At 36.8% G+C, this 27,202-nt stretch overlaps 1 protein-coding gene across 1 annotated transcript in view; it reads right to left on the bottom strand.

Annotated features, from left to right (window-relative positions):
* The window catches only part of whrna (whirlin a), a gene marked incomplete at its 5' end in the record, with an annotated part of 351,922 nt that overhangs the window by 200,140 nt on the left and 124,580 nt on the right, over window positions 1-27,202 (bottom strand). The window contains 1 exon segment of the mRNA XM_079581179.1: window positions 3,377-3,595. Coding sequence (XP_079437305.1) covers window positions 3,377-3,595 — 219 coding nt within the window.

Genomic DNA, 27,202 nt, shown 5'->3' with positions numbered 1-27,202 from the left:
AAATTGACAGAAAAATGTCAAAAACGGGACAAAAAAATGACAAAAAATGAGAAAAATTCGATAAAAATTTGACCAAAAAAATGACAAAAATTGACCAAATAAATTACAAAAATGTGACAAAATGTGACAAAATTTTTTACAAAAATGTAATTAAAATTTGACAAAAAAAAGACAAAAAAAGACAAAAAATGACCAAAAAAATGACCAAAAATGTCACAAGAAATGAAAAAAAAAAAAAGACGAAATAAAGTCAAAAACGGGACAAAAAAATGACAAAAATGGGACAAAATGTGACAAAAAATGTCAAAAAATTGATAATAAATAAATAAAAAAATTGACAAAAAAAAGACAAAAAATTGACAAAAGTGACCTAAAAATGAAAAAAAAAAAATGACAAAAAATTTGATGAAAAATTGACAAAAAAATGACCAAAATATGACAAAAAATGTCACAAGAAATGGAAAAAAAATTGAGGAAAAATGTCAAAAACGGAACAAAAAAATGACAAAAATGGCACAAAATGTGACAAAAAAATAACAAAAATGTGTTACAAATTTGATGAAAAAATGTGACAAAAAATGACAAAAAAAATGAAGAATAAAGTTACAAAAATGAGTTGAACACCCAACAAAAACATGATGGAAAAAAAATCTGATGACGTGAGGAAAAAGATCCTCTCAGTTTAAGAGGTTAACCTTTTCCCTCGTACAGGACATGGAACAATGTACATGTAATGACCAAATACTGTACTACAACATTTTCAGTCAAACAGTGAAGATTGTTGTAAATGAGCAAACATCTGGGCAGACTTGGGGGGTGCTTCTGTGGCAGGCAAAGAGTTAATAATTCCACATCTGTCTCCCACGGCGGCTCGGCTGATTAAGTCCTGCTCTGAGACGTGTTTTCTGGACGAAGAGTCAAAGAGCAGACAGCTGACGGCTCCTGACAAGCAGCCTCTGATTACCTTTGAAATAATTAACCTTCCCTCGCCGTATACAGCGCTGATTAATCTCACAGAACACGAGGCTTCGAGGCAAACCGGTAAAAAGGCTTCTTTTGCAAACGGGGTTAGACGTTTAATGTGCTTTTTCATGTGAAAAATAGGAAGAACGAACGCCTCAAGGAGAGATTTGTGCCCAAGCGAAAACGACAAGATACGATTGTGCTCGCCTTCGCCCTCAGGTTAGCTAACAGCATGGCTTCTCGTGCTGCTAAAACCGCTTTCTGAATCTATTTGAAGACACTGTGGTTCAGTAGTAGTCAAAACAAGACTACAAAAAGTAAATATCAAGCATTGGCTTAAATGGCTTGAATTGAGGAAATGTATCTTGTTTTGAGCGGTTTTCACTCATTTAGACACTTTTCCTGATCGGACCAAGTTTGCTTTGCTTGTTTGAGGACATTTCAGACCAGTTATAGGGTAAATCTCGCTTGAAACAAGAAAGTAAAATTGCCAATGAGATGAGACCAATTTTCTTACCCCATTGGCAAAGAAAATGACCTGAAATAAGGACGAAATGTATCGAAACGAGTCAGAAACATCTCAGAACAAGTGAAATAATCTAGGACAAACGCCCAAGAACTTCTTAACTAGTCAAAACAACTAAAATTTTGATTATTATGCTCAAATTGAGATGTTTATACTGATCTAGTTAAATACTTTTTGCAGTGAAGACTTAAAAATAGTGCTCAAGACAGAGCGGGTCAAAACAAGATTTAAGAATAGTGCTAAAGACAGAGCGAGTCAAAACAAGACTTAAGAATAGTGCTCAAGACAGAGCGGGTCAAAACAAGACTTAAAAATAGTGTTCAAGACAGAGCGAGTCAAAACAAGACTTAAAAATAGTGCTAAAGACAGAGCGAGTCAAAACAAGACTTAAGAATAGTGCTCAAGACAGAGCGGGTCAAAACAAGACTTAAAAATAGTGTTCAAGACAGAGCGAGTCAAAACAAGACTTAAAAATAGTGCTCAAGACAGAGCGAGTCAAAACAAGACTTAAAAATAGTGCTCAAGACAGAGTGAAATAGTGCTCAAGACCAGTGTTAATTTCATCGACTAAAATATTTAGTCTTAATTTTAGTCAAAGTGATATTTTTGACGACTAAAATTGGACTAAACTAAAAGTTTCTCATGAGACTAAAACTATGACTAAAATGTCCAGATATTTTAGTCGACTAAAATAAGACTAAATAAAAACGAAAGGGAGAGACTAAAATCATCCAAACTTCTATTGACCGTCAGAAAAAGACTCATATCATTTAAATTCACTGCCAAATGAACAGGTCTGAGCTTTGTTCATGTGGAGCAGCTCCATGAGGTCGAGGACCACAATTAAATATGATTATAATGAATATTATAAAAGCAAAGTTGACTAAATTAGTCTTAAATTTAGTCGACTAAATTGACATGCAATTTTAGTCGACTAAAACTAGACTAAAATTGAAATGATTTTTTTCGACTAAATCTCGACTAAAATGACATTACATTTTAGTCAAAAGACTAAAACTAAATTAAAATATGTTGTCAAAATTAACACTGCTGAAGACAGAGCGAGTCAAAACAAGACTTAAAAATAGTGCTCAAGACAGAGTTAAATAGTGCTCAAGACAGAGTTAAATAGTGCTCAAGACAGAGTTAAATAGTGCTCAAGACAGAGTTAAATAGTGCTCAAGACAGAGTTAAATAGTGCTCAAGATAGAGTTAAATAGTGCTCAAGACAGAACGAGTCAAAACAAGACTTAACAATAGTGCTCAAGACAGAGTTAAATAGTGCTCAAGACAGAGTTAAATAGTGCTCAAGACAGAGTTAAATAGTGCTCAAGACAGAGTTAAATAGTGTCAAGACAGAGTTAAATAGTGCTCAAGATAGAGTTAAATAGTGTCAAGACAGAGTTAAATAGTGCTCAAGACAGAGTTAAATAGTGCTCAAGACAGAGTTAAATAGTGTCAAGACAGAGTTAAATAGTGTCAAGACAGAGTTAAATAGTGCTCAAGACAGAGTTAAATAGTGTCAAGACAGAGTTAAATAGTGCTCAAGACAGAGTAAAATAGTGCTCAAGACAGAGTAAAATAGTGCTCAAGACAGAGCGAGTCAAAACAAGACCTAAAAATACATATAACTGAAAGTATTTTATCTACACTCTTGCCTCTTACTGTAATTGATTAATTCTATGTTGATGTTTTTATTGATTTTATTTGTTTTTCTTATATTTTACGCTGCTTTAACTGTGAAGCACTTTGAATTGCCTTGTGTATGAATCCTGCTCTACAAATAAACTTGCCTAGATTTATGTTGCAGTGGAAGAAAGCGGGTTCATCTTTCGAGAGAGCCGGGGTCGCAGAGATCCGAAAACAACACCGCCACAGCGAACGTACCTTCTTCTCGTCCCCGTCCTGCAGCAGCTGCATGTTGCTGCGGCGCTGGCTGTCGGTGCGCCTCAGGGTGGCGCTCTGGTGCTGGGGCAGGTCTGGAGGGGGCGAGACGCTGCGGCCGTGGGGGTCCACCCAGGTGTACACGTGGTTCGTCACGTAACCCCCGGGGATGCGCCCCACGGAGCGGACGGTCAGGTTCAGCTTCTTAGTTCCCTTCAGCACCTGCAGGAGAGAGCGGAGGTCAGTCAGGACGGGGGGGTTTATTAGAAGCTCTTTATAAATGTCAGATAGGGATGAAAAAAAGTACAGTATTTTAAACATTCATCCCTCGGCACCAAAAGTCTGATGAAAAAGGTATAACCAACTCTTTTTTACCCCCCAACGGAGGACAACAACAACTGATCTCCAGCTTTGGTTTATAACATAGTCCTCAAAAGTTTAAGACCAGCTGAAGAATTCACATTTTGCATAGTTTCATCTTAACACATTGAGGCCGCGCTGTAGAGTCAACAATACAGACCATTTTTCATGATATTTGTAGCACCACAGCGTATTCTATGTTCTAGCTATAGAAACCTGCTATGGCTCGTTTGGAAGCTGAGACGTTAAACTCTCCGTAGGTGAAAACAGTTTAATTCTACGTGCCTCGGTTCTTGAAAAATCCTAAGCTAAACAAAGGCTAATCAAAATCACTGTTTGTTTTCTAGAATCAGAGATATTGTGTGTTTTATGAAACACAACCGTCTCCCTCATTTCTCTCTCTTCAATGGGCTGTGACTGAAAACAGGGGCTTAAAGAGGGGGTATTCTGCTTTTTTCAGTCCCATAGCACCAGTCTATATCACACTACAATGATGACCAAACCTTCTGTTGGTCTGTAAATGCAGTAAATTAGAATAACTGCCTTGTATAAAATTGCTCTCTCAAAATGGCTGTAGTGAATGTCTTGAAATAGGCCTCTGTCTCTTTAAGAACCTCTGAGCCTTTCCCACACGCCCCCTCCACACGCTGTCTGTGGCATCAGTGGGGAGGGGGTTCTGCTGAGGAGCAGTGGTTGGTTACTCGGCTGGTGACGAAAGCTCGGAGGCGTCTCCAGGAGGTGGGGGCGTTCCTAGGAGGACTCAGGCAAACCTATCCCTAAAATGGCCGCCATCAGAGTTTTTACAGATTACTCAAAAATACGTGAATGTGCCAAGGCAACACTTCAGGCATGTGATTTTGCATAATATCCCCCTTTAATATAGAAGCTGCAGTTACACGTATGACCTGAGGTGGCAGTAGTGAGTATAAAATGGCAAACTTGCATCTAGCCCCTTTAAGGAGAGTGGGCTGGTGCCTAATCTTAAGACATCTCTGATTGGATGATGAATGTACACTGTTTACCAACTATCCTAAAAAAAATATTTAGCGCTCAGGTCTTTCTCTGTGGCTCGTAGAAAACATCTCAGGTGGATCTGCTCGTCACGCCAGTAACGTTGGAAACCATCAGGACCAACAAGGCCACAGTTTTTCTAATCTCCCTCTTTTCAAGGCTCCATGTTCGGTCTCTCTTCAAAGTCCGAGCGGACGGTTCAGTGGCTCAAGGAGACGAGGCCTTTGAAGACGTGTTTTCTTTCTGATGCCCTTCGGTCGCCTGTGATGGTCACCGGGCAGCACTCGGCTCCAGCAGCGGCTTTCATTCGGGTCGAGGATCCTCCAGCCAAGTTAAGAACTCTTCGAAACTAATGAGACGCCTTTGTTGTGATTCTCGTCTCGCCGACTTTGATGATTTGCCTTTGTTGTGTGTGCGTCTCCAATCCAACGTCCGTGTTCAGCCATACTTTTGTTAACTTTCCGTTTTCTTTCTTTTTGTAAAGCATGAATTAGGGCTGTGCAATTAATCGAAATTCGATCACGATTTCGATTATTACACTAAACGATTACAAAATTAGCATAATTGAATTTATTTTAAAGGGCCTATATCATGCAAAATCGACTTTTTGGAGCTTTTAGCCATGTTGTTATGCTATTTCCTTATTAAAAACACCCCCAGAGTGGTTTGTGGCTTCATTCACGCAGCTCTCAGTAATCCTCCTGAATCCTGCTCTCTGAGGCTCCGCCCTCTCCTGGTGAACGACTGAGTGTTCAGTTGTGTCGTAACAACGGAACGGAAGTGCTCGACGTCTGTAATGCAATGTCTTAATTCTATGCTTACGGCCTGATTTTAATTTGTAAAACAGCTTTTTCATTATTTCTGTCGTAAGTGAGAAACAAAGAGTAAAAAATGAAATAAAATAAAAAATAAAAAATAAATAAAAAAGGAAGTGCCCGAGGTGCTTCCAGGTCAGCTGTGGCCAAAACAAACACATCCCTGAGCGTCTGAACAGATCAGTCATGTTTGCGCTGCAGCTGAAGATGGAGCTCGTTATAACTGGACACACCTGTTCTTTATTCTTAATTAACGATAATGTCACGGATGGAGAAAAAGAAGCGCGTTTGGCTACGAGGACGAGGAGTTTATATTCAACCCTTTTCAGGAAGAGGCCACTCAGCTGTTTTTTTCTCCGGGATTCAGCGACTTTCACCAAAATAGTGTTTTTTTTTGTGACTGTCTCTGATGGATGTTTGGGGAACCTTCACCAGAACCAAAGTGGATTAACTTTTATAACCAACGCGAGTCCCACAATGTAAACAGCGATGGACCAGAGCGGTGAGTCAATCCAAACACGGGTTAGCTTGTGTGTTAGCATATTAGCATGTGTGTTAGCCATTTATGAAGCTGTGTTGCAGATGTCAACTCCTTATAACTGCATCGTGAAGTAACTTCACTTATTGCTGTTTATTTATATTACGGTAAAGTTGTATGTGCGGAGAGAGGGGGCGGAGTTAACTGAATCGAAGCGTTCTGTCTTCCGGGTTTGAAAAATACCTCCAGAAAACACTTATATTTATCATAAAAATGAGTGCTCCATAGTGGTAGAGGTACAATATATTATAGAAATGCCTATACTTAACTTTGGAATGGCTAAAATAGCATGATATAGATCCTTTAATAAATTAATTTTTTTCTATTTATTTTTATTTTTCATTTTTTTCTGGTAAAGCCGACTTGCATTATTTCACGGCGCTGGGATTATTTTCCCTTCACATTTCACGTGCCGTGGCTCGTGCTTTTGCCGAACATAAAAACAAACGGCGCTGTGTGATGATGTCATCAGGCCTCGCTGCTCAGTTTACTTGTGCAGGTGTGACGGCTGGCCAGCAGGGGGCAGGTGTGAAGCAAAGACTTCTCTTTAATCAAGGCAAACTTGAAATCATTTGTACTTTTATGACTGTCCAGAAAACAGAAAATATTCAGCATAGTTTTTTTTATATAAATATATAAATAAAATAAATACTTTTTTTAAAGGCAACAAATAATCGTTTGAATAATCGTGATTTCAATTATGACAAAAATAATCGTGATTATTATTTTTTCAATTATCGAGCAGCCCTAGCATGAATATTTGCATTATGCGCCCATTTAACTCCTTAACTCCCGCCTGAACCGAGCACATTTTCTCCGGTTTGGCTTTACCCAGTCCAAAAGCTTCTGGAAAAAAGTGGGGAGATTGCAATAAAACTGAGACGAAAACAATGATGAAGATGTGACAAAAAAGTGAGAAAACTTTGACAAAAAAGTGACGAAAATGTGACAAAAAATGTGACAAAAAAGTGACGAAAATGGGACAAAAAATGACAAAAAATGACAAAAAAGACAAAAAAATGTGACAAAAAATGACAAAAAAATGACAAAAAATGTGACAAAAAATGTGACAAAAAATGTGACAAAAATGTGACAATAATGGCACAAAAAATGACAAAAAAGTGACGAAAATATGACAAAAAAAGACACAAAAAGACAAAACAAATGGCAAAAAAATTCCAAAAAATGTGCCAAAAAATGACAAAAAAAAGTTACAAAAATGAGATGAATACCCCCCCCCCCAAAAAAGATGGAAAAAAATCTGATGACGTGAGGAAAAAGATCCATAGGGTCCATTTGAGTTTTAATGATGATGGTACTTTATTGATCTCACAGATGGAGAAATTGCATTTGTAGGTCTTGTCTTTCAAATGAGGCGTTACACTGGCCGACAGGATTTGGGTAAAGCTGACCTGGAGAAAATGCTCTCGGTTCAGGCGGGAGTTAAGAGGTTAACATGCTGTTCTTTTGCTCCATGCTCATGTGTGCTACCTTTCAATGTGTTATAGATACAGACGGCATCTCTGGAATCGCCCATATATGGTCATGTTTGAAAACAGTTAAGGGGGAAAACAATTTTGAAAAACTTTCTAATTATTCAAAAACTACTTTAACAAATGCTGAAATATGAATATAGTTTCTTCTAAATAAAGATACAAAGACACAGAGAGGAGCAAAGTGGTTCAACAGCCCATAGACACATAAAAAAAACGGAGAATGCTAACATGATGCTACATGTTAGCATCGGGCTAATGCTAACGGTTAGCTAGCGCTAGCTACAACTGCCGTTTTTTCACTTCTACTGAACAATCTGCTGTGAGAAAATATCCATAAGGACCCGATTTACACTTGACTTTATTTATGTGATAAATAAGTTCATATTCAAACAGAAAATGGCTAAAAAGAGAGAAAAATTGTGCTTCCCAAAAGATTCTATTTCCCCCCTCGGTGAGGCCACGCCCCCTTCTATGCCTACTTTACACCTCACCAGAGACAAAGACGACCAAAGGGAAAGGAAAAGCCATGTGTGTGTGTGTAATGCGTTTCAGAAACAGACGGCACTAAATTACCCACGAGCCTTTGGGGCCGAGGCAGTGACGAGCTTTGCAAACAGAGCAGCGGGCATGTTTGAAATGACAATGCTGGAATAATAGAGACGGGCTGGTTCGTTTCGTGGACACAAAGCGGACGCGTCGATGCTCAGATGAACACACGCTTTTTTCAGGCACGTTTGTTCCCGACATGTCAGGCAATATCTTTCTGTTCGAGCATCACAACACGTCACAACAACAACAATAACATGTTTGGTGTCTAAGTTTTGTGAGCTGATTCAGGACGGTGTTGAAGGGCCGAATACAAACATCGCATGGATACAGACGGCAAATCTAAACTTTCTCTTTTCAAAAAGTACTGCTGAATTATGAATATAGTTTTCTACTAAAGAAAGATACAAAGACATGGAGCTGTTTTTAGCGGATGTACGAGCAAAAAAAAAAAAGTGGTAGCATCTGTGCGAGCGGAAAAAAAAGAAAGTCTAATAGGCTTTATGAGGATGATTAACCTTCGATTATCTTCTGCCAATACGCACTCTCCGACAGTTTATTCACTTTTATGTTGCAGCCGAGCGGCTTCATGTTAGCATCGGGCTGATGCTAACAGTTAGCTAGCGCTAGCTACAACTGCTGTTTTTTTTTCACTTCAACTGAACAATCTGCCGTGAGAAAATATCAATATGGGCCCGATTTACACTGGACTTTACTCATGTGTGATAAATAAGTTCATATTCACCAGAAAAAAGGCTAAAAAGAGTGAAAAGGTGTTTCTCTAAAGAGTCATATCTAAAAATAAATTTATGAATTACAAAAATGATCATTAATATCAGTCACTGGGTCCATGATCTCTCAGTACAAGACCAAAAATGTCCTCAAAAACAAAATAATTGAACCTCTATATAATACTATAGGCCTTTAGAACGCTGTGATGTCACATAAAACCTAGCAATACATGCTTTTCAGTCATGTGACATTTGTTGTTAAGGCGGCCATGTTGAATGCCGAAGTAGAATTATGCAGTACTACAACATGTAATCTCTACTCAGGATGAAAATGAACGACAACTGATTGACAGTGGCATTTTTATGTACTCGTAATCATTGCTCAAGAAGACAACACGGCCCCAGAGACGCACGTCTATGTGAAGAAACCAGTTAGTCCGTTTTTTAAGACGCTAGCATGCTACCGGTTAGCATTTAGCTCTGACCAGAATCAGACCGGAATCAGTTGTCTTTCATTTTCATTCTGTGTAGAGATATTGTTACATGTTATAGCGCTGCGTAAATCTACTTCGGTGTTCAAAATGGCCTCCGGAACTATGCGTGATGTCATTGGAAACGCATCTCTATGGGAGAGAGACCGTTTTTAAAAGAAAAAAGAAACGGTTTTCCCTGATCATTATTTGACAGTGATTTGATTCACAAACCTTCAACCTTATTCTTGTGGATGAAGGTCCTTTCTAATGGCCAACATCACGCACATGTTTTTCAAGATTCAATATTTTTTTTATTTGACCATTTTTGAATACTGTACAACACAAGAGACGACTTTGAACTTTGTGATACTTTGTTTCATGTGAATTGGAAAGTAGCAATGAACGAAAAAGCTAGAAATCTGCATTTTGACAGTTACCATAGTTACTTACTGCCATGGGATTTTCAGCAGCTCCTCCTAAATTTTAAACTACAGGCTCTGAAGAATGTCGTGATATCATGTGAGCGCAGCCTATACAGAGTTTGGAAAATCCACACAAGAACCTGACCTGATACAGGGAAATGGGAGTCGTTTTCAGACGCTGCGCTGCAAAAAAAATGTTCGAAATCAGTGAAAACATTTTAGACGCCTCAGTATTTGTAATTGTATTCAGTGCATGCAAGAACTGTAGCAAGCAGTAGCCGTCTGAGCTTATCAGAAACGCTCAGATCGTGATCGTTCATGCTGTATGAATACTTTCCCCACTTTTCGGTTTTCTATTTTTGGAAAAATAGCAGAATCATGTATCATTTTGCTTTTTCACTGTCTGTTACTTGTGTGTGAACGTTCAGTAAAAAAATCAAAGTAAAATATTTATGTTTAGGGCTGTAAACATGACAAAATGTGCAAAAGTTCAAGGTGTATTAGTACTTTCGAGAGGCACTGTAAGGCAGTGTTTTAGGCAGTGTGTCGTGAGATATTGTCTGGTGTGCCTTGGGAAATTATCCAATCCACAAATGCATTATCATCCACAAACAATACTATACTATACTATAGTATACTGTACTATACGAGAAAAAAATTACCAAAAATTGACAAAAATGCGATAATAATTTGACAAAAAATTGATAAAAAATTGACGATAAAATGACAAAAATGTGACAAAAAAATTACAAAAAAATTACAAAAATGTGATTGAAAAAATTACACAAATGTGATAAAAAATTACATTTTTTTTTTTTATTTAAAAAAAAGGACAAAAATGTAACAAAAATGCAATAATAATTTGACAAAAAATTGATAAAAAATTGACGATAAAATGACATAAATGTGATTAAAAAAAATTACACAAATGTGATAAAAAATTTGATTTTTTTTTTTTTTTTAAATTTCGTAAAAAAGGTTAAAAATTTGTTTAAAAATTGACAACAAATTGACGAAAAAATGACAAAAATGTGACAAAAAATTGATAAAAAATGGACGAAAAAATGACAAAAATGGGACGAAAAATGACAAAAAAACTGATTAAAAACTGACAAAAAAAATGACAAAGTGACAAAAAATGACAAATAAAATGACAAAAATGTGTCAAAAACATTACAAAAATGTGACAAAAAATTACAAAAATTTGATAAAAAATTGACGATAAAATGACAAAAATGTGACAAAAAATGATCAAAAAATGTGACAGTATTGTTTTAGGCAGTGTGCCGTGAGATATTGTCTGGTGTGCCTTGGGAAATTATCCAATCCACAAATGCATTATCATCCACAAACAATACTATACTATACTATACTATACTATACTATACTATACTATACTATACTATACTATACTATACTATACTATACTATACTATACAGTGTTCCTAATCAAGACACTTTGATGAGAACATTTTCTGCTGGTGGTGTGAGTCGTGATATTTTCTCTGAACAAAAATGTGCCTTGGCTCAACAAAGGTTGAAAAACACTGCTGTAAGGTATAGAGAACCCACATGTTGGAAGAGAAGAGACTGACTCCATATAAGTGGGAGAAAAAAAAAAATCACATAATATAATAATGCACTGGGTGAAACAGCGACGCAGGTAAGAGGCTCACAGGCTTTTAGGAGTCCAGGCTGTTAGACACACGGGGCATGGAACAGAGAGGCAAGCCTAACACATGAGAAAAGCTTTATTCATTCAGATTCCACATCTTCCGCCTGTTGACTCTGGCGGAGCTGAAAATAGAGTGGATTCGTGGATTTTTTGTCGGGGCGGAATAAGAGAGGATGTGGAATGCTTCTTCACAATTAAAATAGCAGCGTATTGGGCTCAGTGCGGGACGAGGTGGAGAATGTGGAATCTGTAACTCAGTCGGATGGAAGGCCCGTGGCTTCTTGCAATACAGACATTTCACTGCTTAACCCCTTACCTCCCACTAGGGATGTCACGGTAACCGGTGTAGCGGTAAACCCCGGTAAAAATTTTGACGGTGAAAATGACCGTCTTGTTTTGTGTTTTTATTATTATCTCGGTGAATAACCGCACCCGCGGTGTCGGCACGGTGAGCCTCACCAGCCACCGTCTCATGTGCTGCAGTTTCCGCGCATGCGACTTTGTTGTTTGCCCAAACAAAACTTTCTCGAAGCTGGAATCATGTCCGACACGACAGCGCAGGATCAGCCTCAGAGTTCAGTTTGCGGAGCGTGCAGGAAAAAGTGTCTCTAAAGCAGCAATACTTCAAACCTGTTGACTCGCCTGCGTGACCGTCTCAGCTCTATAGCAGGAAGCTAACGTTAGCGTGACCGTCTCCCACAGCTCTATAGCAGGAAGCTAACGTTAGCGTGACCGTCTCCCACAGCTCTACAGCAGTAAGCTAACGTTAGCGCTTTAGCTGAAATGCTGATGTGGGACTTTGGGTTGAAGGAGAATGTAACGAGTCGCCTCATAGTGCGGCTGCAGCGCCACCGCCAGCATAAGCCGTGTCCGGATACCTCCGCACGATGGCACAATGCGTTACGGGGCTCCCGGTGGCAGATTCACTCTCGCCGCAGTTTTATGAATTTAATAATGATGGCATTTTCCCAAATCTGCAAAGTGAAAGCTCACTGGAAGGACAACAACCGTTTTCCTGATATAGACGGTTTATCTTCATTTCTGGCGCTATAAATAGTACATGTAATACCCTCGAAACATTACGTTATAGTTCCTTTACTTTGATGTGAAAAGGCTTTGTCTGTATTTTTTTATGTAACAAGCACAGTTAAACTTTTTTGAAACTATTTCAGTTTGTGTAGGACTATCAATGCTTTCTGAACATATTAACACATATTTAAAAAAAATACCGCGATAAAACCGAAAACCATGATAATTTTGGTCACAATAACCGTGAGGTAAAATTTTCATACCGTGACAGCCCTATCTCGGTTCAGGTGGGAACCTGCTCGGTTCCCAAAGCCAGTTTGGCTTTACCCCAGTCCAAAAGCTTCTGGAAAAAAGTGGGGAGATTGCAATAAAACTGAGACGAAAACAATGATTTGAATGTGACAAAAAAAAGTGAGGAAAAAATTGATGAAAAAGTGGCAAAAATGTCACAAAAATGTCACAAGAAATTGACAAACAATTTAAGAAAAAATGACAAAAATGTGACCAAAAAATTTGATTAAAAATGTAAGATAAAATGACAAAAATGTGACAAAATGTGACAAAAAAATGACAAAAATTTGATAAAAAATGTACGATAAAATGACAAAAATGTGATAAAAATTTGAACTTTTTTTTTTTATTAACGAAAAAAGGACAAAAATATGACATAAAATGACAAAAAATTACAACAAAGTTACAGAAATGAGTTGAATACCCAACAAAAAAATGATGGGAAAAAAATCTGATGAAGTGAGGAAAAAGATCCTCTCGGTTCAGTTAGAGTTAGAGGTTAATTTTGGCATAACAATAATTTAACGATGTATACGTATATATAGTGCTGCCCGACGGGGTATTCACACCTGCTAATCCAGATTTTGTGCTGAGTGGTGGAAACGGGTCAACAGCTCCTCATTAACGGAGTCAACAGCAGCTCTCGCGTTTGAGAGAATAAAGCGCTCGGGGCTTTTTTTTTCATATTCACTGATGAGGCGCTCAACTCGCTGTGGGATCCATTATGCAAAACAGAACACAACAAAGCACAGAAATAGGCAAACCGTTGTAAGCCGGTTAACTGAGACAGAACTGGAGAGCATGCAACCCGGAGATTGTATGGGAAATTAATCAGATTTTGAAAGGAACATTAATCTCAGTCCCTGTGATGATTAGTTTTCAGGTTAAGCCCAGTTAAGGGAAAAACTACTGAAAAAGGATGTTCCACTTTATTAAGCAGATCATCATTTTCAAGCAGTATGGTAAAGAAAAAGGGTCTCTCTGCTGATGAAAAGCGTGAAATAGTTGAATGCCTTGGTCTAGGTATGAAAACCTTTGATATTTCATGAAAGACTAAGCGTAATCATTGTACTGATAAGAGATTTGTGGATGATTCAGAAACACTCGGGTTTGTGCAGATAAAGGCACAATGAGGACGGTTTCTGCCAGACAAACACATCAGATTAACTTCTTAAGTCCCGCCTGAACCGAGAGGATCTTTTTCCTCACGTCATCAGATTTTTTTTCCATCATTTTTTTTGTTGGGTGTTCAACTCATTTTTGTAACTTTTTTGTCATTTTTGTGTCAATTTTTTATCCATTTTTTGTCATTTTTTTGTCACATTTTTGTCACATTTTTGTCACATTTTTGTAATTTTTTCGTACATTTTTTGTCAATTTCTTGTGACATTTTTGCCACTTTTTCATCAATTTTTTGTCATTTTTTTGTCCATTTTTAGTCATTTTTTTTGTCAATTTTTTTGTCAATTTTTTGTCAATTTTTTATCAAATTTTTGTCAATTTTTTATCAAATTTTTGTCATTTTTTCGTCACATTTCTGTCATTTTTTCATCAATTTTTCGTCAAATTTTTATCACATTTTTGTCACATTTTTGTAATTTTTTCGTAAATTTTTTGTCAATTTCTTGTGACATGTTTGTGACATTTTTGCCACTTTTTCATCAATTTTTTGTCACATTTTTGTCATTTTTTTGTCCATTTTTTATCAATTTTTTATCAATTTTTTATCAATTTTTTATCAATTTTTTATCAATTTTTTATCAAATTTCTGTCATTTTTTCATCAATTTTTCGTCAAATTTTTATCACATTTTTGTCACATTTTTGTAATTTTTTCGTACATTTTTTGTCAATTTCTTGTGACCTTTTTGTGACATTTTTACCACTTTTTCATCAATTTTTTGTCACATTTCTGACATTTTTTCATCAATTTTTTGTCATTTTTTGCCACATTTTTGTAATTTTTTCATACATTTTTTGTGATATTTTTGTGACATTTTAGCCACTTTTTCATCATTTTTTGTCATTTTTTTGTCACATTTTTGCCACTTTTTCTTCAATTTTTCCTCACTTTTTTGTCACATTTCCATCATTGTTTTCGTCTCAGTTTTATTGCAATTTCCCCACTTTTTTCCAGAAGCTTTTGGACTGGGGTAAAGCCAAACTGGAGAAAATGTGCTCGGTTCAGGCGGGAGTTAAGGGGTTAAAGCCCCTGTTTTTCCCCATGGTCTGACCCGGGGTGGGGGGTCACGATCCTAATTAACTGTTATAACGGGGGTCGCGGCTCTAAAAGGTTGAGAACCACTGCTCTACCAGATAAAGACTTGAAAATTATGCTGATAACTGAACCAAACTCCGGACAAAATGGTCACTTTAGAGGTCAGCTTTTTTGGGATCTGCAGCCCACGTGTTGCCCGAGTTCATTAGCGTTATTGGAAGCGCACTGCTGAAGCGCGCTAACAAAGGGCACTTGTGGGTGGAGTGTTTCGGTCCAATCAGGCTAATGTTGGAGAGGAGCTCACGAGCAGCGGGAATGAAAGGAGGCAGATTGCACTGAAGAGGTCGACCGATGGGTTTTCATTCCTCAGACCGACGCATATTCATGTGGATTATGATTGTTGATTGATTATATTTTAAAACGTCCCTTCTATAATCCAATGCATGATGCTTCTAAACTGTATGTATCAATGTATTCCTATAGCTCCAAACAGGGGTGAAGTTAGAAGGGACCAAGCTCTTCCACAGGCACAAAGACCAGACAGGTACAACTTGACGAAAAAAAGTATGAAAATGTGAAAAATGGACGAAAAAATGGACGAAAAAATGGACGAAAAATTGACGAAAAATTGACAAAAAATTGACAAAAAATCGACAAAAAATCGACAAAAAATCGACAAAAAATGGACAAAAAAATGACAAAAAAATGGACAAAAAATTGACAAAAAAAATGACAAAAAATTGACAAAAAAATTAGGAAAAAATGGACGAAAAACTGGTAAGAATTTGACAAAAAAAATGCGAATAATTTCACGAAAAAGTGACAAAAAGGGACAAAAAAATGGACCAAAAAAAAAAAAATTTACGAAAAAGTGACAAAAAAGTGTGAAAATGGCATCAAAACTGAGACGAAAAACAAGGATGAAAATGTGAAAAAAGTGAAAAAATTGGCGAAAAAGTTACAAAAAATTGACCAAAAAAATGACAAAAATTGACAAAAAATGTACAAAAAAATTGACAAAAATTGACAAAAAATTGACAAAAATTTGACCAAAAATGGACAAAAAAAAATGACAAAAATTGACAAAAAATTGACAAAAAATGGACAAAAAAATGGACAAAAAAAAGCAAAAATTTGACAAAAAAGTGACAAAAACATGGACAAAAAAAATCAAAGCATGTGACGAAAAAGTGACAAAAAAGTCACGAAAATGTGACAAAAATGAGATGACTGCCCAACAAAAAAAGTGATGAAAAAAAATCTGATGACGTGAGGAAAAAGATCAATTTAGTTTTGTAGGTCTTTGCTTTCAAATGTTACACCGGCCTACAGGATTTGGGCAAAGCTGAACTGGAGAAAATGCTCTCGGTTCAGGCGGGAGTTAAAAGCTTAATAATCCAATATCAACAGGGAGCTGTCAGATCTTTTCCTTTTTTTTTTTCATAAAGCACACACTGGGAAGCGCATGAGGCGTTCAATGGTTGAGGGGATTAAAAGCTCTGCACTGTAAATATAGTTCTTAATGGAACTATAATGTTCTAAATAGCAAAAAACACAGCTCAGCAAATAAATAAGTATCGTACTGTTTCCTTTGCTACATGTTTTAGTTATTCTGCTGATAATGTATGTAGCACACAACATTATTGATATTTCCCTTCGGTCTTTGAAGTATCACAAGGGCAGTGTGTGGAGGGGACTGAGGGGGGAGGGGGAGGGGAGGACTACTGCACTACTGACAAAAATGAATTCCAGGAGAATAGCTGAGGGTAGCTTTAAGGTGTACTTTATGGATGCCCAAAGGGAAGTTTGTTCTCTGCATTTGAGCCATCCTTCAATGCAGCTGAGGCAACCTACAGGAGCCGTGGACAGGCTGGAGGATCGATCTATTGTGTTTTAAGTCACTCCTATAGTGTTCTGGAGCTGGAGTTTATTGTACAAAAAATGGCACCAAACTTGTCTCTTTCCTGCGCTGCTCTCATAGAAAGGAGGTTCATTTAACCCCTTAACTCCCACCTGAACTGAGCACAAAATGTGACAAAAAAGTGAGAAAAGTTTGACAAAAAAGTGATAAAAAATGTATGAAAAAATGACAAAAAACTTCCCAAAAAATTACAAAAAAGTGACAAAAAAATTACAAAAATTTAAAAAAAAATTAGACCAAATAATGACACAAAATATTTATGAAAAAGTGACAAAAAAGTGAGAAAAAAGTGAGAAAAAAATTACAAAAAATGTATAAAAATTTGATGAAAAAATGAAAAAAAATTTAATAAAAAGTGACAGAAAATTGACACAAAGTTGACGAAAAAATGACAAAAATGTGACAAAAAATTTATGAAAAATTGACAAAAAATGACCAAAAAAACGACAAAAAAGTGACAAAAAAATACAAAAAATGTATAAAAATTTGACGAAAAAATGACAAAAAAATTAAATAAAAAGTGATAGAAAATTGACAAAAAGTTGACGAAAAAAATGACAAAAATGTGACAAAAACATTATGAAAAATTGACAGAAAATGGCCAAAAAATTACAAAAAATTACAAAAAAATGATAAAAAATTGACGAAGAAATGATCAAAAAAATGACACAAAAAGTGACAGAAAATTGACATAAAGTTGACGAAAAAATGACAAAAATGTGACAAAAAATGTATGAAAAATTGACAAAAAATGGCCAAAAAACGACAAAAAAGTGACAAAAAAAATACAAAAAATGTATAAAAATTTGACGAAAAAATGACAAAAAAATTAAATAAAAAGTGATAGAAAATTGACATAAAGTTGACGAAAAAATGACAAAAATGTGACAAAAAATTACAAAAAAATGAGTTACAAAAATGAGTTGAAAACCCAACAAAAAAGTGATGGAAAAAAAATCTGATGACGTGAGGACAAAGCTCCTCTCGGTTCAGGCAGGAGTTAAGAGGTTAAACAAATATGACTGACAGGCTTCAAAGCACATGACGTTTCGACCCTGTTCTCCCACATTCATCCAGGCGCGAACACAATAGTGCAGCCTGAAAGCACCAGTATTGATTTGTGGGTAAATGCCTTTCCCATCTAAGTAAGACACACGGATCAATATGGTTAAAGGGCAGTTAGTTTGTTTTTCTGCTAAAAATATCAGCACCTACTGAATGGGTTCACACATGTACAAAATCAATCAAATGTGGAATCAACTTATAATATGTAATAAATGAAAACCAGCATTGTTTTGGGTACCACAGCATTGATATTTGACTTGTTTTAAAGGTTCTATAGGTGTTTTTTGGAAAGAAAGAACCAAAAATAAGTTCCCGAAGTGGCGAAGTTGTGAAGAAGGAGCTCTTTCTAACCGACTCTGGACTCTTTTTTTTTCACCAATGGATGCTTACGAACCAAAGTGGATTAACTCTTACAACCAGAGCGATTCCCTCAATGAAAAACACCCAATGGAGCGGCCAGTAAATCAAAACGTGTGTTAGCGTGTGTGTTAGCGTGTGTGTTAGCATGTGTGTTAGCCATTTACGAAGCTGTGTTGCAGATGTCAACTCCTTTTAACTGCATTGTGAAGTAACGACTACTGCTGATGTTGCATGAGTGGCCTCAACTCGGAGAGAGGGGGCGGAGTTAACTGAATCCAAGCATCTTGTCTTCTGGGTTTGTAAAATACCTCCAGAAAATACTTCTACTACGTCTAGTGCTCAAGACAGATCGAGTCAAAACAAGACTTAAAATGCACTGAGGATTTGAGGGGGAAAAAAAATAGCTTTTCACATTTTTTCTGATAAAAATACAGGGTGCATAAACTAAAATGGCCACAATTTTTTCCCCCGCGATATTTCCAGCAGAGGAGACCCTTCAATTATTGGTCCTTAGGGTCAAAGTTAAAAGAAAAAACAACAAGTATAGCAGACCATGTCAGGTTCAAACCAATTTTGAGACTTTGGGTCCCTGACTATCAGCTCTCTGCTCTGTTGTTTTGAAGAGAACAGGAAGAGCTTGATGATACAATGTGGTTTCAGACAAGCAATTTACCTCTATCTCTATGCTCCATCCACCTCAAGCCCACAGTTGCAAGCCGGCATCAGTCCATACCATGTTTCACTGCAAAAAGTGAATATCAAGCATTGGCTTAAATGACTTGAATTGAGGAAATGTATCTTGAAAAAAAAAATGACAAAATGTGACAAAAAAATGACAAAAATGTGATGAAAAATTGATGAAAAATGAGAAAAAAATGAGGAAAAAAATGAGGAAAAAAATTGACAAAAAATTGACAAAAAATTGACAAAAAAATTACAAAAAAATGACAAAAAAAGGACAAAAATGTGATAAAAATTTGACGAAAAATTATGAAAAAATGACAAAACAATGAGAAAAAAATGACAAAAATGTGACAAAACAATTACAAAAATGTGATTAAAATTTGCCGAAAAATGACAAAAAATTGACCAAAAAATGACAAAAAATCGATAAAAAATTGACTAAAAATTATGAAAAAATGAGAAAAAAAATGAGAAAAAAATGAGAAAAATGTGACAAAAAATTTTACAAAAATATGACAAATAAAGTTGCATTGAATACCCAACAAAAAAATTATGGAAAAAAAATCTGATAACGTGAGGAAAAAGATCCTCTCGGTTCAGGCGGGAGTTAAGAGCTTAACAAATAAGAAAGTAAAATTGCCAATGAGATAAGACCAATTTTCTTTCCCCATTGGCAAAGAAAATGACCTGAAATAAGGACGAAATGCATCGAAACGAGTCAGAAACATCTCAGAACAAGTGAAATAATCTAGGACAAATGCCCAAGAACTTCTTAACTAGTCAAAACAACTAAAATTTGGATTATTACGCTCAAATTGAGATGTTTATACTGATCTAGTTAATCACTTTTTGCCGAGTGTGTAGCAAAGCAAAGCTAAAAATAGCACTTTCCCCTTGTCTGTGTGAGCCCCAAAGTATTTCTACAGCAGCTCGTCCATCACAGCTGATATGCAGCATCGACTGCCCTCCCCTGAATTTACTACTGCCCCCCAGGACTGAGACAGGCACCATCTTTCACTCAGGCCACCGCATCAGCTGACCACCGGGGGGGTTAAGGACGAGATGTCGAGGTTCGAATGGAAACTCGTACTTTGATTTCGCCTGTTTGACTCCGTCCTCAAGGTCATGTTTCAGGATACTGTCTGAGGCGTTGCCAGCTTTGTCCAAACTGCAGGACGATGTACTTTCTGTGCACTCTGACAGACACTTACTTCTACCCGCCTGTAAAAGTGAACAGATTTATTATCGGACACTAAAGTATACGGCTCTGTTAAGAAAATGACTCACCTTTTAGTTTATAATATAGTTCCATCGCTTTGATTGCTCTTTATTTTTTACGATGCGACGCCTTGGAGGGCCAACATTTGTGCTGCGGTCGCCTCACTGCAAAAAGTATTTAACTAGATCAGTATAAACATCTCAATTTGAGCACAATAATCCAGATTTTAGTTGTTTTGACTAGTTAAGAAGTTGTTGTGCATTTGTCCTGGATTATTTCACTTGTTCTGAGATGTTTCTGACTCGTTTCGATACATTTCGTCCTTATTTCAGGTCATTTTCTTTGCCAATGGGGAAAGAAAATTGGTCTTGTCTCATTGGCGATTTTACTTTTACAATTTCTGTCATATTTCGTACGTTCTTTATCAAAGTTTTTGTCATGTTTTTGTCAATTTTTTATCACATATTTGTCATGTTTTTGTATTTTTTTGTCATGTTTTGTGACATTTTTTCCACTTTTTCATTAATTTTTTGTCAATTTCTGTCATATTTCGGCCATTTTTTCTCAAATGTTTTGTCATATTTTTGTTACATTTTGTCAAATTTTCGTCATGTTTTTGTCAATTTTTATCACATTTTTGTCATAATTTTGTATTTTTTTGTATTTATTTTTTTACTCAATTTTTTAGCAATTTTTTGTCATGTTTTTGTCACATTTTTTGTCATGTTTTGTGACATTTTTGCCACTTTTTCATCAATTTTTTGTCAATTTCTGTCATATTTCGGCCATTTTACTTATTTCAAGTGAGATTTACCCTAGAACTGGTCTGAAATGTCCTCAAACAAGCAAAGTAAACTTGGTCCGATCAGGAAAAGTGTCTAAATGAGTGAAAACCGCTCAAAACAAGATACATTTTCACATCTTACTCCAGTTTTCAAAGTTACGAAATGTACAGGATTTAATTGATCAGATGCAGAGTTATGCAGCAGTTGCAAGAAAACTGTAGTGTATTGGAACATTTGAGCAACAGCTGCAGGATTCTTGGAGCGGCTGAATTGGGAAAAAGAAAAAAAAAGTTGCTCTGCGCCCTGTGAAATGCGCTTCTTTCTTTTGGACTGAGCTGTGGCGACACAAGGAGCATCATCAGGAGGTAAACACTGACACACGATGGAAACGTCTCCTTAAAACTCAGATCAGACCTGGTGTTGTGGCACTTGAGGCACGTGTGGTTTATTTATGGAAAACTGTTGTTGTTTTGGTGTCAGGGCGCGTTGATCTACTGTATCAAAGTAAATCTGTGCGTAACCGACGCTCAAACATCGATTCTAAAGGAAGAAGACAAGGCAGAGCGATGTAAAGAGGAACATAATGTGAAGGTTGCCATAGAAGAGTAGCACGAGTGCTGCTTGTAACGAACCAGGACTCAATCGGACTCTTTTTCTTAAATAACGCCCTCTCCCTAGTGGCACAGCCTTGAGTGCTTAACCTGCGCCACATGCAAGATCGCGCGTGTACTATGTTGCGTTTAGAGTTGCACACAGTCAGAAGATCTGGCCCTGAGTGCCAAAAACGGAAAAACTTGTTATTTTGTCTTTTATTGCGAAACTAGACACTGTAATGCGCCTTATGTGTGATTGTGTTAGCTCTGTGATGAACAGAAGTGAAATAGATGTAATCAAAAACTTGTAAAAAGTTACGATCTGGACATTTCATTATTGCGTTTCTGCTTTTTTTCAGTCCGAGGGGGCGTGGTGTTGTGGTGTTGCGTCGCGAACAGCTGTAAAGCCGACATTTCTCTCTCGCTCTCTCACGCCTTTTTGATAAAGCAGAGCGGCTTCACATGGAAAGATCTAAACAGTTGAGATTTTAACATTTCTCTGAGTTTTAAAATGGTTAAAATCGGTCCAAGGACGATTGAGAAACATCCTTTTAAAGTCTTCAATCCGAGAACCAGGCTGTTTAAATGCACACGCCATAAAAAGAGATCGAGAACACGCGTGTTTCAAAACGTGTCAACAATGTTGTCCTTGTAAACTGACTTGAAACGAATATATTTAGGCATTTTCCTCTTCACCTAACATTAGTATCAATCCAGAGAGGAGGAGAGGAGTTCATCAGAAAGGAGAGTGTTTCATAAAACAGGCATTATCTCCGAATCTAGAAAAAACTAGCCTCTGTTTAGCTTAGATTTCTCAGGAACCGAGGCACGTAGAATTAAACTGTTTTCACCTACGGAGAGCTTAGAGTCTCGTCTTTCAAACGAGCCACAGCATGTGTCTATAGCTGTAACATAGAATACGCTGTGGTGCTACAAATCAGTGTTAATTTTGACAACATATTTTATTTTAGTTTTAGTCTTAGTCTTTTGACTAAAATGTAATTTAATTTTAGTCAAGATTTAGTCAAAAAAACCTAGTTTTAGTCGACTAAAATTGCATGTCAATTTAGTCGACTAAATTTAAGACTAATTTAGTCGACTTATATTGATTATATTCATTATAATCATATTTACTTGTGGTCCTCGACTTCATGGAGCTGCTCCACATGAACAAAGCTCAGAGCTGATCATTTGGTAGTGAATTTAAATGATCTGAGGCTCTTTCAGATGGTCAACAGAAGTTTGGATGATTTTAGTCTCTACTTTTCATTTTTATTTTGTCTTATTTTAGTCGAATAAAATATCTGGACATTTCAGTCATAGTTTTAGTCTCATGAGAAACTTTTAATTTAGTTTTAGTCCAATTTTAGTGACAAAAATATCACTTTGACTAAAATTAAGACTAAATATTTTAGTCGACGAAATTAACACTGCTACAAATATCATGAAAAATGGTCTGGATTGTTGGCGCTCATTGTGTTAACATCACTTTTTCCGTTGCTTCTTTGTTGTTTTTCTGTCACTTTTTTTGTTGTATCTTTGTCACTTTTTTGTTGTTGTCATTGTTGTTTTTACCGCCAAGTTTTTGTTGCGCTTTCATCTCCTCTTTTGTCACTTTTTTTGCTGCATTTTCTTCTCTTCTAAGCTTTTAGATTTGGTGAAATGTGCTCAGTTCAGGTGGGGGTTAAGCAACTTCTTCACACAACAACAAGGTCCCAGGTTCAATCCTACCCCTGAAGTAACTATATATATAACCTATCCGGCTGCACTGAGGTCGTCCACTACTCCCGACAGTCGACTTTCAGCTCAAACACAACACGACGCTGCTGACGACACAGGAAGGTCAATGATGTTTTCAATCTCCTGAGAAACTGGACATCGAGGGGCACATTCGCAGTAAAAGATGAATAAAGCAACCAATCAATAGGGCGGTGATTTCGCATTATCGTTTGCGAAAATGTTCAAAAATGTCGCTCTCTGTTGGCAGCCACTTTTACTCCCGAACAGCCTTTTGTCCACGACGAGCAGATCATGTTTAAAGACTCCGTTGGAAAACAGATCGATCGTCCCCGCTTTAGAAAACCGGAGTTACCGTTCACATAAAAGCGTTTCCAGCACAATGACAAACATGTGCAGGAAAAATAAGTGTTTGGAGCAACGCAAGAGCAGCAAGGTTTAGCATCATGAAAGAGGTTTACAAAAGACTGTGGTTCGATGCCTGCAAGGAACTGTCAGGTCTTATTTCTAAAGAGGAGCTGCTGGTGAGGCGTTCAAAGGTAGGGCTGCTCGATTATTGAAAAAATAATAATCACGATTATTTTTGTCATAATTGAAATCACGATTATTCAAACGATTATTTTTTTGCCTTTAAAAAAATCCATCAAAAAAGAGACAAAAATCCATCAAAAAAAAAGACAAAAATCCATCAAAAAAGTGACAAAAATCCATCAAAAAAGTGACAAAAATCCATCAAAAAAAAAGACAAAAATCCAGGAAAAAAGTGACAAAAATCCATCAAAAAAGTGACAAAAATCCATCAAAAAAGTGACAAAAATCCATCAAAAAAGTGACAAAAATTCAGCAAAAAAGTGACAAAAATCCAGCAAAAAAGTGACAAAAATCCAGCAAAAAAGTGACAAAAAAATGACAAAAAAATGACCAAAAAAAATGACAAAAAAATAAATAAAAAAATGACAAAAAAAAGACAAAAAAAGACTAAAAAAGACTAAAAAAGACTAAAAAAGACTAAAAAAAAAGACAAAAAAATAACAAAAAAACAACAAATGTTGTGTGACCCTCCAGGGTTTTAATAAAGTCTCCATCGCGTCTTCAAAGCACGTCCAGCTGCTCCGTGTGCAGGTCAGTCCCACGCCTCAAAATAACTCCTCCCATCAGCGCGAGCGTCTCGTCTTCTCTCGGGTCAGTCTCATGATCGATCACAAGCACAAACGCTCCGTCTAAACTCGCCTTTTACACGAGATAACAACAAATAATCCGGTCTAAGGTAAAAACGAAACAGAAACCTGCAGTGACACTGATGTCAAAGCTCCGCTAACAGCAACGAAACACTTCCTGTTGTCCCGACAAAATAAAAGGCGTCAATGTTCCAGCCGCTGGGAGAGGGTTTGAAATGTTAATTAATAAATGAACCTCATATTTTAGCTGCAAATGGACACAAATCTCTTATTTGTGTCCCTCTGCTGCCCTGCTTTCTGCCTTTCTTTCTTTCTTAGGGCCGGCGTGGGCGAGTTAGAGGCTGCCGCTGAGGACTGAGCGCCTGACAGGTTCCTGCGTGAGTCATTTTTAGTGTGTCCAGACCAGCACCATCAGCAGCATGAAGCACGAGGCCAGCAGCGAGGGTCAGTGAGCGGGATTTCATTCAGATCTGACCTCCTGTTGGAAATGTTGGAGATTAACGAGAGCGGAAACTAAAGACGACAGTAAATGGGATTGTTGAGCAGTATTTGTGAGGCGTAAAGACTCCATTGGAATAGGCTCAAAGCAAACCAATTACAGGTGATTTCCGAGTTGCTATTTTTCCCTTTAACCCCTTAACTCCCGCCTGAACCGAGCACATTTTCTCCAGCTTTACCCCCAGTCTAAAAGCTTCTGGAAAAAAGGTGTGAAAATAGCGACAAAACTGAGACGAAAACAATGATGAAAATGTGAAAAAAGTGAGAAAAAATTGACGAAAAATGTACAAAAAAGTGAGAAAAATTCAATGAAAAATTGAGGAAAAAATGGACAAAAAATTGACAAAAAATGGGCAAAAAAGTGAGAAAAATTTGACGAAAAAGTGAGAAAAAATTGCCGAGAAATTGAGAAAAATGGACGAAAAAGTGACAAAAAAACGGACAAAAAATGGGCAAAAAAGTGAGAAAGATTTGACGAAAAAGTGAGAGAAATTTGACGAGAAATTGAGGAAAAATTGACGAGAAATTGAGAAAAAATGGACGAAAAAGTGAGAAAAATTTACAAAAAATTTAAAAAAAAGTGACAAAAATTTGACGAAAAAGTGAGAAAAATTTGACGAGAAATTGAGAAAAAATGGACGAAAAAGTGAGAAAAATTTGATGAAAAAGTGACAAAAAATTGACAAAAAATTGGCAAAAAAGTGAGAAAGATTTGATTAAAAAGTGAGAAAAAAATGACAAAAAAGTGATAAGAATTTGACAAAAAAATGCAAATAATTTGACGAAAAAGTGACAAAAAAAGTCACGAGAATTTGACAAAAATGAGACGACTGCCCAACAAAAAAAGTTTAGTTTTGTAGGTATTCGCTTTCAAATGAGGTGTTTCACTGGCCTACAGGATTTGGGTAAAGCTGAACTGGAGAAAATCCTCTCGGTTCAGGCGGGAGTTAAGAGGTTGAAGGATCAGCGATGTTGCTCCTGTCACAATGTTTTAAGTCAATTCTTAAGACTTTAATGGCACGACGCCGGCTAACCAGGCATGTGCTAAACACCGACACCTGGAGGAATACTTCACATTTGTATACAGACAGTACACGTGTACAGTTACCTCATATACCTCACCTTGGCTCTCATTGTCCTGGTTCATGTGGCACAGACAAATACCGGCCATTATAACCAGTCCTTTATAATAAAACCGGCCACTGAAGGATGAAATAAGCAACGCTCCGCTGCTAACGCTAACATACGCGACCACACGGGGCTAACGCTTCTTTAATGACTCCAGACAAGAGACAAACTGGTGGTACCTGAACAAACATGCAGATTTATGGAGATCGCTCTTTAAAAGGTAGCAGGTTTTCACGGTCCATTATTCTGCTCGGAAATCGATTAAAAACAAAGGAAGTTGAAATGATTGACCCCACGTCCACCCGGAGATCTGAGAACACAGACTGTCAGAAAATGATTACGGCCGCATTACGTTATTTTATCTTTTCAATAAAGGTCAGTTTTTGTATATTATTAAGTTTGCTGTGAGTTTCTGATGAGTTGAATCCAGTTTACTTGTTATATTTGCTTGTAGGAAGTGGTGTCCTCTGTCAGGTGACTCCTGACAGAGGACCTCTTTAACCGCCAAAACCAAATGCATTCTCTCCTCTTTGCCATTGTCGTCACTTTTTATTTCCCTTATGTGTTTTTGTCACTTTTTTATTACTGTTTCTGCTGTTCTTTTGTTACTTTTTTGCTGGATTTTTTTTGTCTTTTTTTTTGCTGGATTATTGGCATTTTTTGCTATTTTTTTGTCATTTTTTGCTGGATTTTTTTCCACTTTTTTGCTGGATTTTTGACTTTTTTCTGTAGGATTATTGTCATTTTTTTTGCTGGATTTTTGGCATTTTTCGCTGGATTTTTGGCATTTTTTTTGCTGGATTTTTGTCTTTTTTCTGATGGATTATTGTCATTTTTTGCTGTTTTTTTGTCCTTTTTTTGTCTTTTTTTGCTGGATTTTTGTCACTTTTTTGCTGGATTTTTGTCATTTTTTTTGCTGGATTATTGTCATTTTTTGCTGTTTTTTGACATTTTTTTGTCTTTTTTGCTGGATTTTTGTCTTTTTTCTGCTGGAACAGACATTCGTCCCACGGTTTGTTCTCCTTGTAATCTCAGAGTCCGTAACAATCACAAAAAA

The sequence above is a fragment of the Gobius niger genome, assembly GCF_951799975.1.
Source record: "Gobius niger genome assembly, chromosome: 22".
Classification (NCBI taxonomy): Eukaryota; Metazoa; Chordata; class Actinopteri; order Gobiiformes; family Gobiidae; genus Gobius; species Gobius niger.
This window is presented reverse-complemented; position numbering and strand designations above follow the sequence as displayed.